Raw genomic sequence first — 14,857 nt, forward strand, 5'->3', positions numbered from 1 at the left:
GTAAAGCTTGGCTAAGTACTCATGGAATCCTGAATTATGGATTTCTCTTTGTTTCCCCTCTTTTTTCTGATAAGTATCTCATCAGAGAGCATCATTTCTTGTTTCAGTTCCCACAGTGGTAGCTTTATGTCATTCTTCAAGGTGTAGATGTCTCTCGGAGGATACTTTGATGGTATCAATCTGTAAGAGATTGTGTATTGTGGATAAAAACGATCAGACATTTAAACAAATGTTTTTAAAATTCTAGAACAATAGAAATCGCTTATTTCAAGTCATCAGGTAGACATTCAAGGGTGTTTAAAACTCCTTAATGCAAATTATTTTCTGATTTTCTTTTTTCAGTTTGCAAGTATACCAATGCATCACTGTTTTTTATTCTTTTTTTTTTTTTTTTTAGCACTGGTCTATGTTTTACTGCTGTCATTGTTCTAAATCTTTCCCTGTAATATCTGCCAGAGATTGCTTTTGACCTTGACGACCGACTTTGATCTCCATGATACCTGGTATCAGTCTGAAAGCAGTAGACTCCTTGAGGTTGAATTAGAGAAAGAATTGGGTAAAGAAATGGAGTCGGCATCAAAGACAGACACATCCTCCTACAATACTGAGCTGTAGGTTCTTTCGAAGCATACGTCACCTCTTCCATCTGTAAACATGCTCCACAGCTGAGATTCTTCTGCATTCAAAACCCGTTTCTACTCTTAACAATAACCTCTTAAAACTAGAACTTGACTGTTGCCAGTGTTTAAAATGATAATAGTGTTCAGATTTTGAGGTACCTGTCTCTTTTTCAGGGAGGAGAAGGATATGACACAGGCATGTGTACAGGGGAAGTGAGGAGTTGGGAGGGAGGTGTCAGAATGTCTCTTAGGAGCCCGCACTCTGCCCCCAGCTTGCCTTGAGGAGTACTGTGCCAAAGATACAGAAACAGAGACAAACATATGCGCCCAGCTCACCGGGGTGGGGGGCCCCATGGGCCTTGCAGGTGGGAATACCTTGGATTCAGATCCCAGCCACACAACTTTCACCAGTGAGATTCTGGGCATGTTATTTCACCTAACTGAGTGTCAGTTTCCTCATCTGTAAAGCAGAGATGATGCCAACTACTCAGCAAGGGACTTAAATGAGAGAACACAAGATATGTAAATATAAAGGACATATTTATTGCCAGGAGAAATATCAATAACCTCAGATTTGCAGATGACACCACCCTTAAGGCAGAAAGTGAAGAACTAAAGAGCCTCTTGATGAAAGTGAAAGAGGAGAGTAAAAAATTTGGCTTAAAATTCAGTATTCAAAAAGCTAAGATCATGGTATCTAGTCCCCTCACTTCATGGCAAATAGGCAGGGAAACAATGGTAATAGTGAGAGACTTTTTTTTCTTGGGCTCCAAATTCACTGCAGATGGTGACTGCAGCCATGAAACTAAATGACGTTTGCTTCTTGAAAGAAAAGTTATGACCAACCTAGACAGCATATTAAAAAGCAGAGATGTTACTTTGCTGACAAAGGTCCATCTCGTCAAAGCTATGGTTTTTCCAATAGTCATGTATGAATGTAAGATTTGAACTATAAAGAAAGCTGAGTGCCGAAGAATTGATGCTTTTGAACTGTGGTGTTGGAGAAGACTCTTGAGAGTCCCTTGGACTGCGAGGAGATCCAACCCGTCCATCCTAAAGGAGATAAGTCCTGAATATTCATTGGAAGGACTGATGTTGAAGCTGAAACTCCAATACTTTGGCCACCTGATGTGAAGAACTGATTCATTGGAAAAGACCTTGATGCTGGGAAAGACTGAACGCAGGAGGAGAAGGGGACGACAGAGGATGAGATGGTTGGATGGCATCACCGACTCGATGGACATGAGTTTGAGCAAGCTCCGGGAGTTGGTGATGGACAGGGAAACCTGGCGTGCTGCAGTCCATGGGGTTGCAAAGAGTCGGACACAACTGAACTGAAAGTACATATACTTGGCCCAGGGAAAGTAAGCCATGATTGGTCGCTGTGTTATTAATAGCAATAAAACGGAGGGCACTCACCTCCCCTTCCTGTTTACAGAGGGTTCCTGGAGGCTGTGATGTTCTCATGTCTGTGTCCCAACACTAGGGAAGGCACTTAGTTTGTATTTATGGAGTAAACCAACTCCTAGCAGGCTTATGAGGTATTAATGTATGCTTTTATTTTGCATTTGTGAGCCTAGCCCAGGGCTTGGCCCCTGTGATCTTGGCACAGGGATCAAGAGAGGAAGGTTGTTGAGTGTCAGGGAGCTTCATTTTGGTAAGACCATCAGCGTGCAGATAGTGGAGCAAATCACCACCTTGAACCATGTCCAGGGTCCTGCAGAGGGAATGGGGGTGCAGGGAGCTCACCAAGTTTAGGGGTTAAGGAAGGAAAATATTCAGTATCAAAATCCAGGTCTCCTGACTTCCCAATCTGGCCCTTGGCTGTCATTTCTCGAGTGATGGGAGAAACTTCACGCGTTACTCGAGAGGAGGGCGGTTCAGCTGCTTTCCATCAGTAGATGTGTCAGTGTCGCCCAAAGACTGAAATGTGGCCCCCGAGTCCTCCTTCATCTCACACTCATGTGAAGGCTGTTGGGATGCGGGCTTTACCCTATTTCAGTATCTCTCTCTCTTTAAGAAAGCCATTTTAATTTATTCTTGTCCATTCTGTGCAGCTTGTGGGATCTTAGTTTCCAGACCGGGAATCAAACCCGTGCCCCCTGCATTGAAAGCATGGAGTCTTAACCACTGGATCACCAGGGAAGTCACTCTATTTCAGTGTCTCTTGAAGTTACCAGTTCGACTCCTCCATGGCTTTCTCCCTGCTGTTTTCCCCATGAGCTTGCCCCTGTCTGGGTTGTTCAGTCACTAAGTCGTGTCCAACTCTTTGCAACCACATGAACTGCAGCACGCAGGGTTTCTCTGTTCTTCATTATCTCCTGGAGTTTGCTCAAACTCATGTCCATAGAGTCGATGATGCCATCCAACCATCTCATCCTCTGTCACCCCCTTCTCCTCCTGTCCTCAATCTTTCCCAGCATCAGGGTCTTTTCCAGTGAGTCAGCTCTTTGCGTTAGGTGGCCAAAGTGTTGGAGCTTCAGCATCAGTCCTTCCAATAAATATTTAGGGTTGATTTCCTTTAGGATTAACTGGTTTGATATCTTTGCTGTCCAGGGGAGTCTCAGTTCTTCAGTGCTCTGCCTTCTTTATGGTTCAACTCTCACATTCACGCATGACTACTAGAAGAACCCATTGCTTTGAATATATGAATTTTTGTTGGCAAAGTGATGTCTCTCCTTTTTAATATGCTGTCTAGGTTTGTCATAACTTTTCTTCCAAGGACCAAGCATCTTTTAATTCTGTGGCTGCAGTCACTGTCCATGGTGATTTTGAAAACTCAAGAAAATAAGGTTTGTCACTGCTTCCACTTTTCCCCCATCTATTTGCCAAGAGATGATGGGACTGGATGCCGTGATTTTAGCTTTTTTAGTGTTGAGTTTTAAGCCAACTTTTCCCTCTCCTCTTTCACCCTCATCAAGAGGCTCTTTAGTTCCTCTTTGCTTTCTGCCGTTAGTGTGGTATCATCTGCATATCTGAGGTTGTTAATATTTCTCCCAGCATTCTTGATTCCAGCTTAGGATTCATCCAGCCTGACATTTTGCATGATGCATTCTGTATAGAGATTAAATAAGCAGAATGACTATATTATACAGCATTGATATACTTCTTTCCCAATTTTGAACCAGTACATTGTTCCATGTCCAATTCTAATTGTTACTTCTTGTCCTGCATACACTTTTGTCCTGGAGATAGGTAAGGTGGTCTGGTAAATTCCCATCTCTTTAAGAATTTTCCACAGATTGTTGTGATCCACCCAGTCGAAGGCTTTAGTATAGTCAATGAACAAGAGGTAGATGTCTTTTTTTTTTTTTAATTCCCGTGCTTTTTCTTCTTTGTAGAAATGTCTGTTTAGTTCTATGGCCCATTTTTTGATTGAGTCATTTATTTCTCTGAAATTGTATATTTTTGAGTTTTTCTATGATCGAGTGTATGTTGGCAGTTCGATCTTTGGTTCCTCTGCCTTTTCTAAATCCAACTTGTACATATGGAAGTTTTGGTTCACATACTGTTGAAGCCTAGCTTGAAGAATTTTTAGGATTACCTTGCTAGCATGTGAAATGAGTGCAATTATACAGTAGTTTGAACAGTCTTTGGTGTTGCCTTTCTTTGGGATTGGAATGAAAAACACCTTTTCCAGTCGTGTGGCGGCCACTGCTGAGTTTTCCAAATTTTCTGGCATATTGAGTGTAGCACTTTCACAGCATCATCTTTTAGGATTTGAAATAGCTCAGCTGAATTCTATCACGTCCACTAGCTTTGGTCACCGTAATGCTTCCTGAGGCCCACTTGACTTCACGTTCCGGAATGTCTGGCTCTAGGTGAGTGACCACCGCATCGTGGTTCTCCGGGTCATTAAAACCTTTTTTGTACAGTTCTTTGTATTCTTGCCACCTCTTCTGTCTCATGGTTGGATGCAAATGAGACTCGTCTGATGTAGCCGGTGGTCCTCAACATGTTTCTCCCTCCCTTTGAAAACTGACGCTATCTCTATCTCATCACAAGATCATTTTCTTGGCAAGACACTCCAGGCCTTGGATGATCAGCCCCAGGGTGATTTTCCAGCCTCGTCTGCCATTCCTCTGTGCTTCCTCTACCTACACCAAACAGTCACCTTGGCATTTTCCCTGGGGCTCCTGCACCTTATCCCTCCAGGCCTTTCCTCGCCAGATGCTGGCACCTGAAGCGCCTGCTGTGCATGTCCCTCCCTGTAGACCTCAGCCCACCATCCAGTGATGAAGTCCAATCCCCTTTCCCCAGTCCCACCTCAGCTTTATTTCCGTGTCCACTGTGGCATTTTCCACATTCTGCCTTTTAGTGCAGTGGAAAGCTTACCACTGTTTTTTTTTTTTTTAAAGTATAGTTAATTTATAATACTGTGTTAATTTCTGCTGTCCGGCAGTGACTCATTTATATATATTCCTTTACATTACAGTTTTTCACTAGATACTGAGTATAGTTCCCTGCGCTATACAGTAGGATCTGGGTGTTCATCCATTCTGTATGTAATAGTTTGCATCTGCTAATCGCACACTCCCAATCCATACCCACCCCATCCTCTGCCGTGGCCACCACCAGTCTGTTCTGTGTCTGATTCTGTTTCATAGATAGGTTCATCTGTGCTGTAGTTTAGACTTCAAATATAAACAGTATCATGTGGTATTTATCTTTCTTTTTCTGACTTACTTCGCTCAGTATGATAATCTCTAGGTCTATTCGTATTGCTGCAAATGGCAGTTTTTATGGCTGAGTTGTATTCCATTGTATATATGTACCACATCTTCTTTAACCATTCTTCTGTTGGTGGTCACTTAGATTGTGTCCATGTCTTGGCTATTGTAAACACTGCTGCTGTGAACATAGGGATGCCTGTATCTATAGTTTTGTCTGGGTATATGTCTAGGAGTGGGATTACTGGATCATGTGGCAACTCTGTTTTTAGTTTTTTGAAGAGCTTCCATACAGTTTACCATAGTAAAGCCTGCCATTCTTTCAATGAAATTGTGAGGTTCTGCAGCCTGGGACTGAGTTGTATCATCTGTGCATGGCAAACACGTGGCTGATGGTGTTTGGGAAGCAGACTGAGGCCTGAGTTGAACTGGTCTGACCACACCACTGCTGGTTGTGCTTAAATTAAACCTGCTTAGGACATCAGACAGCAATTGCCTGAAGAATTGACTGTCTCTTGTTCTCTACAAATGCCTTGTTGTGGCTCAGATGTTCAATTGTGTCTGACTCTTTACAGCCCCATGGACTGTAGCTCACCAAGCTCCTCTAGTCCATGAAATTCTCCAGGCAAGAATATTGGAGTGGGTTGCCATTTTCTCTTCCAGGGGATCTTCCCGACCCAGGGATCGAACCCGTGTCTCTTACATCTCCTGCATTGGCAGGTGGGTTCTTACCTGCCCCCTGTGTGCTGGACTCTTGTCGTAATGTTAGATTTAATAGGTTTATATCCTCCCTGGCCTTTTTTAATGTCAAGAAGTTAGCTGAATCCCTTCATCTCATTTTAGGTAATGCTATTAATATATTCCCATTTAATATTACATATGGCTCACAAGTTGTCATTCCCACATTTTACATGTTTGCAACCTAGAGATCTCATGTGAGATCTTTTCTTAATATATCCAGTAGCTTCCTAAACGGGACCACTAGAATGCCCCGTGGTCCCCTCAAATTCAGCATGTCCAGAGCAGAGCTCAGGATCCACCTCCCACAATATGTTCCTGCCTGCAAGCCCTACCACTCTCATCCTGCCATACAGACTAGAAACTTGGGAGTTATTCTTAAAATTTCCCTTTTTCATATTCTTCCTCTAGCTCTTCACCAAATCCACTAGATTTTACCTCACGCCCTACTGGTAGCACCTGGCTCAGTCTGCCATCTCCTCTTGTTCAGGCTGTGACAGCTGGGGGTGGCCAAGAACCCAGGATGGCCAGGAGTGGGGTCAGTTGCCACCCAGCAGTGCCTGGAGCAGTGAGTTGTGGACAGGGGTCAGGGCGACCACAAGCAAAGGCAGAGGACTGGGTAGGTAGGACAGCAGCAGTATCATGGCAGAGGCGGGGCGCTTCTTGCTGTTAAAAGAGCCCTCTGGGCCTCCCTGATAGCTCAGTTGGTAAAGAATCCGCCTGCAATGCAGGAGACCCTGGTTTGATTCCTGGGTCTGGGAGGTCCACTGGAGAAGGGATAGGCTACCCACTCCAGTAATTTTGGGCTTCCTTGTGGCTCTGCAGGAAAAGAATCCACCTGCAATGCAGGAGACCTGGGTTCAATCCCTGGGTTGTGAAGGTCCCCTGGAGAAGGGAGAGGCTACCCACTCCAGTATTCTGGGCTGGAGAATTCCATGGAATTCCATAGTCCATGGCGTCACAAAGAGCCGGACATGACTGAGTGACTTTTGCTTCTGGGGACTTCCCTGGTAGTCCAGTGGCTAAGACTTTGTATTCCCAATTCAGAGGACCTGGATTCGATCCCTGGTCAGGGAATTAGATCCCACATGCCGCAACCAAGCGCATGCCACAACTAAGACCCAACATAGCCAAATATATAAATAAGTATTAAAAAGAAAAAAAGATCCCTCTGTAACATGCACACATAAGGCTGTGGATCTGGGAATTGAAAGGCTGACTGAGAGCGTGTGCTTTTAGGGAGCTAGAGATACCCTGAGAGAGGCCAGCTGGGCCTCGGCATTTGTTGCTCAGCTCCCCGCATGTGGTGCACTTAGCACACAAAGCTGCTGCTGTGGACCTGGACCTTGGGAGGAGAGTTGAATTTCAGGTGCGTCCCTGATGTGCACCTCCCTCTGTGTAGAGCTGTAGCAATCCCTTTCTGGAACCCTCGGTATCTCTGCCGGGAGTTGGGACCCAAATACCGGCAGGCAGGGTTGGGATGTTTCTTGGTGACAATAAGAAATGACTGTAGATTGTGGAGGGTCTGGAGGGCCGCTGGCCATCCGGATGGGAAGAGTCCCACAGTGTGTGCTTGTGTTTGTGGACATGTCTCCTTGCTTACGTGTGTTTGGAAAGGAAGCAGTGGCACGGTGCCCTTCGCCGTTGAGGTGATGGTTCGCAGGACTACCTTATGTTTCCCGAGAGACAGCCCTCTTCTCTAAAGGCTCATGTGCTAATGTGAAAAGGTCCGTACTCTCCCTTACATCCTGCTTCAGAAGGCAAGATCGTCTACGGCCATACCACCCTGAACGCGCCTGATCTCGTCTGATCTCGGAAGCTAAGCAGGGTCGGGCCTGGTTAGTACTTGGATGGGAGAAGGCAAGATCAACAGCCAAGGCTCAGACCTAGGGTAGTGCTGCACATCTGTTTTCTGGGAGAAAGTCCCACCTTTCTGGTAGAGGCCAGGGGTTGACCTAGAGATAGGGGAAAGGTGAGACGGAACTCAGAGCTACTGATTACTGTCATCCCCCGTGGCTGTAGAGAGGCACAGGGTGTTAAAAGGCAGATGTCTGATTTTCCATGATGTCCTTTGAACCAAGGAAAGAAGGCAACCCAGATTCCATCCATAGGCCTGAAGGCAGAAGGAGCCTTGACATTTATGAGAGGGGCCCTAGGGTCCAGAGTAAGGACCTGAGGTGGGGCGGCCTACTGTAAAGGCTCTGGCAAAGGTCATTACCTAGTAGTTTTGTTCTGAGTAAAATTAAAAACAGAGAGGATATATGCAAATGAAATATGTATGTACTATAGCAAACACCGGAGAAGGCAATGGCAAGCCACTCCAGTACTCTAGCCTAGAAAATCCCATGGATGGAGGAGCCTGGTGGGCTGCAGTCCATGGGGTCTCTAAGGGTCGGACACGACTGAGCGACTTCACTTTCACTTTTCACTTTCACACATTGGAGAAGGAAATGGCAACCCACTCCAGTGTTCTTGCCTGGAGAATCCCGGGGAAGGAGGAGCCTGGTGGGCTTCCATCTATGGGGTCACACAGAGTCGGACACGACTGAAGTGACTTAGCAGCAGCAGCAGCAGCATAGCAAACACAATAATCAGTAACTTCTCTCAGTTTAAAATTACTCATCTCTCATAGAAATCTCCTCTAGAATGAGACAGTTTATGTAAAACTCCTGGGAAAAGACATACTTCAAGCCACTCCTTCCTCAATTCTTATTCATTGCGTTCTTCCTAAGCACTGTAGACCCATATCTGAGCCTCTTCATGCAATAGTCCAAAGTCTTGTTGATCTTGTTTAGTCACTCAGTTGTGTCCAACTCTGTGACCCCGTGGACTGGAGCCTACCAGGTTCCTCTGTCCATGGGATTTCCCAGGCCAGAATGTTGAAGTGGGTTGCCATTTCCTTCTGCAGGGGATCTTCCTGGCCCAGGGGTCAAACCAGTGGCTTCTGCCATGTCTCCTGCATTTCAGGTGGATTCTTTACTGCTGAGTCACCAGGGAAGCCCCAGTCCAAAGCCAATTCATTCCATAAATATTTCAGATGTTATTCAAGCAGATGTGTGCATATAGAGATGGAAAACACAGTAGAGTGGATTTGGTTTGCATCATAAAATGTGCATAGACGTGCCCAGAAGAAGCGAGCTTGTGTCATCTGGAGTTGTTTAGCCTGGATTTATCCTCCAGCTAAGTCATCCATTATCTGTGGGACTTCAGACACACTACTCAACTTCTGTGAACGTCAATTTTCTCCCCTGAAAAATGGGGATAACCCCATGTCTCAGAATGGTTAAGAAGAAAAAGTGCTTGCCCCCCAGAGTCTGTTAACATCAGCATCATCCTGCCAGTGGCCGCCCTTGCTGTTGGTTTATCACCCCGCTCTGTGGCCTGAGCTGGTGGCAGTGTGTGCTGGATCTGTCTTGTGGTGACTGCGCATAACTTCTCCTGGGGGCCTGTGGTTAGAGGCCTCCCCGGCCACCGTCAGGTGTTGCACTGGTCTCCCGTAGCCAAGCTGACTAATCTCCAAGACCCCTTCCCCTCTCCTCTACCTCTTCAGGCACAGAAATCCGGCTCAGGAGGGAGCACTCAGGCCGCAGAAGACCTCCTGCTGCTCGGCAAGCCTCTCATAGACCTCGTCAGCCTGCTCGTCCCGCTGGTAAGAACTCACGCACCTGCTCGTGTATCTCTTGGGTCGTTGCTGAGGGTGAAGTGATTTTGTTAGTCTCATGCTGTCTTGAGTTTCTCTGCTATTTTTATTCCTTTCCAAACTAGAACCAAAAGAAATGTCAGAACAGTGTTTAGCCTCAGTTCAGTTCAGTCGCTCAGTCGTGTCCGACTCTTTGCGACCCCATGAATCACAGTACGCCAGGCCTCCCTGTCCATCACCAACTCCCGGAGTTCACTCAAACTCATGTCCATCGAGTCGGTGATGCCATCCAGCCATCTCATTCTTGTCGTCCCCTTCTCCTCCCGCCCCCAGTCCCTCCCAGCATCAGAGTCTTTTCCAGTGAATCAACTCTTGGCATGAGGTGGCCAAAGTATTGGAGTTTCAGCTTTAGCATCAGTCCTTCCAATGAACACCCAGGACTGATCTCCTTTAGGACGGACTGGTTGGATCTCCTTGCAGTCCAAGGGACTCTCAAGAGTCTTCTCCAGCACCACAGTTCAAAAACATCAATTCTTCGGCGATCAGCCTTCTTCACAGTCCAACTCTCACATCTATACATGACCACTGGAGAAACCATAGCCTTGACTAGACGGACCTTGGTTGGCAGAGTAATGTCTCTGCTTTTTAATATGCTATCAAGCTTGGTCATAACTTTCCTTCCAAGGAGCAAGCGTTCTGCTTTAACACCCGGGTGACTTATGATTCATTTAAGTGGATATCTAAGTAAGATTGAGTCTCAAATTCTTCTTCATGGGTGTGAGGTTAAAAAAAAAAATCAATAAATGAATTCCAAGAAGGAAGAAAAAATCCATTGTGGGGATCAATTCTCTTTCAGAAAGATATATTAGAGTTACTTGGCATGCAGGATTCCCCTAAAATGCAGAAGCACAGGCAGACTGCTGTCTCCATAGACATAAAATGAAATAAGTGAAATGACACAAGAGACTGCACAAGACTACAAAGTATGTGAAAGAACCCAATGGAGACTTGGAGTTTGGAGCAAATGAATCTCATTATCTGTTTGACTTGCACTTCCCTGGTAATTAGCAATGTTGAGATCTTTTCATGTGCCTGTTGACCATCTGTATGTTTTTGGAGAAATGTGTATTTAGGTATTCTGCCATTTTTTGCTTGGGTTGTTTTTTGTTATTGAGTTGTGTGAGCTTTTTATATATTTTGGAAATACAAATGGGGCTCCAGTGAACAGAGGGAAGGCTAACCCAAATCATGCTCTCTTTATGGATATATGAAAGATTCAGAACATCCTCATTAAATATAACTGCTGCAATATGTAATCTGTAGGATAATACTTACATCAATAGCATATAAGATTTAAACAATAAAAATAGCTCAAAGCAGATGAAGAATCTATTTTAGGTAAACTTCTAGGATTCTCTTTTTCACATATGTCTATTATGGATGGATTTTGGTGTTTGCCACATTCTGAGATTTGCTTTCTTTTAACAGTTGAATTTATTCCAATTAGATTTATTCTTAAACTTATCTTTCAGTTCAGTTCAGTCGCTCAGTCATGTCCGACTCTTTGCAACCCCATGAATCACAGCACGCCAGGCAGGCCTCCCTGTCTATCACCAACTCCCGGAGTTCACTCAAACTCATGTCCATCGAGTCGGTGATGCCATCCAGCCATCTCATTCTCTGTCGTCCCCATCTCCTCCTGCCCCCAATCCTTCCCAGCTCTCCAGTAGCATACTGGGCACCTACCAACCTGGGGAATTCCTCATTCGGTATTCTATCATTTTGCCTTTTGATACTGTTCATGGGGTTCTCAAGGCAAGTATACTGAAGTGGTTTGCCATTCCCTTCTCCAGTGGACCACATTCGGCTGTGGTCCATGTGATCATTTAGTCTTAATTTTATTGTCTTATTGTGTATTTTCTTTCTAAATGTTTTCCTAAATTGGATGTAGGGTTTAATGCAAAGCAAAGGAAACTTTATCAAGACAAAGAGAAGCACTCTACAATGGTAAAGAATAAAATGCACAGGAAGATATAACTATGAACTTTTTGTGTCAAATATAGAGCATAGAACTCTAAAAATGGAGAAGAATCAGAACATACAGGGCAAAATATTTTTATTTATTTTATTATTTTATTTTTATTTAATAAATGGTACAAAGCACAACGCCAAAAACATTAACAGTTAAAATTTCACCCAATGAAAAAATACTATATAATACACAGTTGTAAAAAGCTACATTAAGTTATTTTACAACTGCCTCAGGCTGCAAAAAGAAAAAAACCCAATGCCATACCTAAGTTATCCCTCTCTCAAAATAATGCCATTTATGTTATAAACCATGAGCACCCCATCAAAAGACGGGAACTGCTTTTGTTAATTCATATATATATATATATGACTGTATCATTTTGCTGTACACCTGAAACAAACACAACACTGTAAATGAAATATAGTACAATATAAAATAAAAATAAGTAACAGCCCTTTGGGGCTTTACACTGAGTTAGAGTTCCTATCAGAGGGATAGCAGCACCACAGCCGTACTGAACCCTCATGAAGGAGGCACACGAATGACTGGATTACAAGAGTTACAGGAATGAGAGCTGCTCACTTCCCAGAAACTACAGCTCACAGAAAACCAACAAAGGCACAAGACACAGACCATTCACTTATGAATGTGTAAACATTATTCCTACAACATGTTGAAAGTGCTTCAGAATTCACACAATACTAATTTTCTTTTGATTCTGGTTAAATTATATATACCAGTTTATAACAAATGGTAAAATCTGTAACTCTGTTCAAAGTTTTAAAAAATTACTTAAGAATGGTTTCTTGTATTTCTGTGCCACCTTTATAGTTCTGGTTTCTCATTTCTTAATTAGTAAATTCAGCATGCAGGTTCTATCCCAGGCTAATTTATACCCTTCCGGAGGGAACGGCCTCTTAAATCCACAGAGTGTTGAGGTGGGGAGCCCCCAACCATGTCAGATTCGTTTCACATATGATAATATACATGTTTCAATCCATTCTCCCAAATTATCCCCCCCTCGCCCTCTCCCACAGAGTCCGAAAGACTGTTCCACATATCCGAGTCTCTGCTGTTGTCACGTATACAGGGTTATCGTTATCCTCTTGCTATATTCCATATATATGCGTTAATATACTGTATTGGTGTTTTTCTTTCTGGCTTACTTCACTCTGTATAATAGGCTCCAGTTTCATCCACCTCATTAGAACTGATTCAAATGTATTCTTTTTAATGGCTGAGTAATACTCCATTGTGTAAATGTACCAAAGCTTTCTTATCCATTCGTCTGCAGATGGACATCTAGGTTGCTTCCATGTCCTGGCTATAATAAACAGTGCTGCGATGAACATTGGAGTACATGTGTCTCTTTCAATTCTGGTTTCCTCGGTGTGTATGCCCAGGAGTGCGATTGCTGGATCATATGGCAGTTCTATTTCCAGTTTTTTGAAGAATCTCCACACTGTTCTCCATAGTAGCTGTACTAGTTTGCATCCCCACCAACAGTGTAAGAGGGTTCCCTTCTCTCCACACCCTCTCCAGCATTTATTGCATGTAGACTTTTGGATAGCAGCCATTCTGACTGGCGTGAAATGGTACCTCATTGTGGTTTTGATTTGCATTTCTCTTATTATGAGGGATGTTGAGCATCTTTTCATGTGTTTGTTAGCCATCTGTATGTCTTCTTTGGAGAAATGTCTGTTTAGTTCTTCGGCCCATTTTTTGATTGGGTCGTTTATTTTTCTGGAATTGAGCTGCAGGAGTTTCTTGTATATTTTTGAGATTAATCCTTTATCAGTTGCTTCATTTGCTATTATTTTCTCCCATTCTGAAGGCTGTCTTTTCACCTTGCTTATAGTTTCCTTTGCTGTGCAGAAGCTTTTAATTTTAATTAGGTCCCATTTGTTTTTTTTTCGCTTTTATTCCAATATTCTGGGAGGTGGGTCATGGAGGATCCTGCTGTGATTTATGTCGGAGAGTGTTTTGCCTATGTTTTCCTCTAGGAGTTTTATAGTTTCTGGTCTTACATTTAGATCTTTAATCCATTTTGAGTTAATTTTTGTGTATGGTATTAGGGAGTGTTCTAGTTTCATTCTTTTACAAGTGGCTGACCAGTTTTCCCAGCACCACTTGTTAAAGAGATTGTCTTTTCTCCATTGAATATTCTTGCCTCCCTTGTCAAAGGTAAGTTGTCCATAGGTGCGTGGATTTATCTCTGGGCTTTCTATTTTGTTCCATTGATCTATATTTGTCTTTATGCCAGTACCATACTGTCTTGATGAGTGTGGCTTTGTAGTAGAGCCTGAAGTTCAGCAGGTTGATTCCCCCAGTTCCATTCTTCTTTCTCAAGATTGCTTTGGCTATGCGAGGTTTTTTGTATTTCCATACAAATTGTGAAATTAGTTGTTCTAGCTCTGTGAAAAACACCATTGGTAGCTTGATAAATATTTTAAAAACACAGTAGTATTGAGAGACCTAACCTATCTCTTGGAGAAGGCAATGGCAACCCACTTCAGTACTCTTGCCTGGAAAATCCCATGGACGGAGGAGCCTGGTAGGCTGCAGTTCACTGGGTCGCGAAGTTGGACACAACTGAGCAGCTTAACTTTCACTTTTCACTTTCATGCATTGGAGAAGGAAATGGCAACCCACTCCAGTGTTCTTGCCTGGAGAATCCCAGGGACTGGGGAGCCTGGTGGGCTGCTGTCTATGGGGTCGCACAGAATCGGACACGACTGAGTCGACTTAGCAGCAGCAGCAGCAGCAACCTCTCTCTGTCATTGCTTGATGAATCAAGTAGATAAAAATGATAATGTAGATCAGGGGTTGACAGATGAGGCAATGTGGGCTAACTCCACCCTCTTTTTGTAAGTCAAGTTCTATTGAATACAGCCACACAAACAGTTCATTTATGCATTGTCTACAGCTGCTTTTACATCTCAATGGTAGAGTTGAGGAGTTACAACCTGGACTCTGTAGCTCATAAGCCTGTGATGTTTACTATCTGACTCTTTACAGAAAAAGTTAATTGACCTCTGGTATAGAGGATACTTTGGCCACCTCATGCGATGAGTTGACTCACTGGAAAAGACTCTGATGCTGGGAAAGGTTGGGGGTGGGAGGAGAAGGGGACGACAGAGAATGAGATGGCTGGATG

The 14,857-nt window shown here is 43.8% G+C and overlaps 1 protein-coding gene across 3 annotated transcripts in view; it reads left to right on the top strand.

Moving 5' to 3' along the window:
* The window catches only part of ULK4 (unc-51 like kinase 4), a 514,736-nt gene that overhangs the window by 335,187 nt on the left and 164,692 nt on the right, over positions 1 to 14,857 (top strand). For all 3 annotated transcript variants that reach the window (XM_055414560.2, XM_055414559.2, XM_088831696.1), the window contains one exon: positions 9,579 to 9,677. In XM_055414560.2, the coding sequence (XP_055270535.2) occupies positions 9,579 to 9,677 (99 nt within the window). The remainder of the gene's footprint in view (positions 1 to 9,578; positions 9,678 to 14,857) is intronic.

Source organism: Moschus berezovskii, chromosome 24 (assembly GCF_049115385.1).
Source record: "Moschus berezovskii isolate FMDL1 chromosome 24, NW_MosBer_1.0, whole genome shotgun sequence".
NCBI classification, from domain to species: domain Eukaryota; kingdom Metazoa; phylum Chordata; class Mammalia; order Artiodactyla; family Moschidae; genus Moschus; species Moschus berezovskii.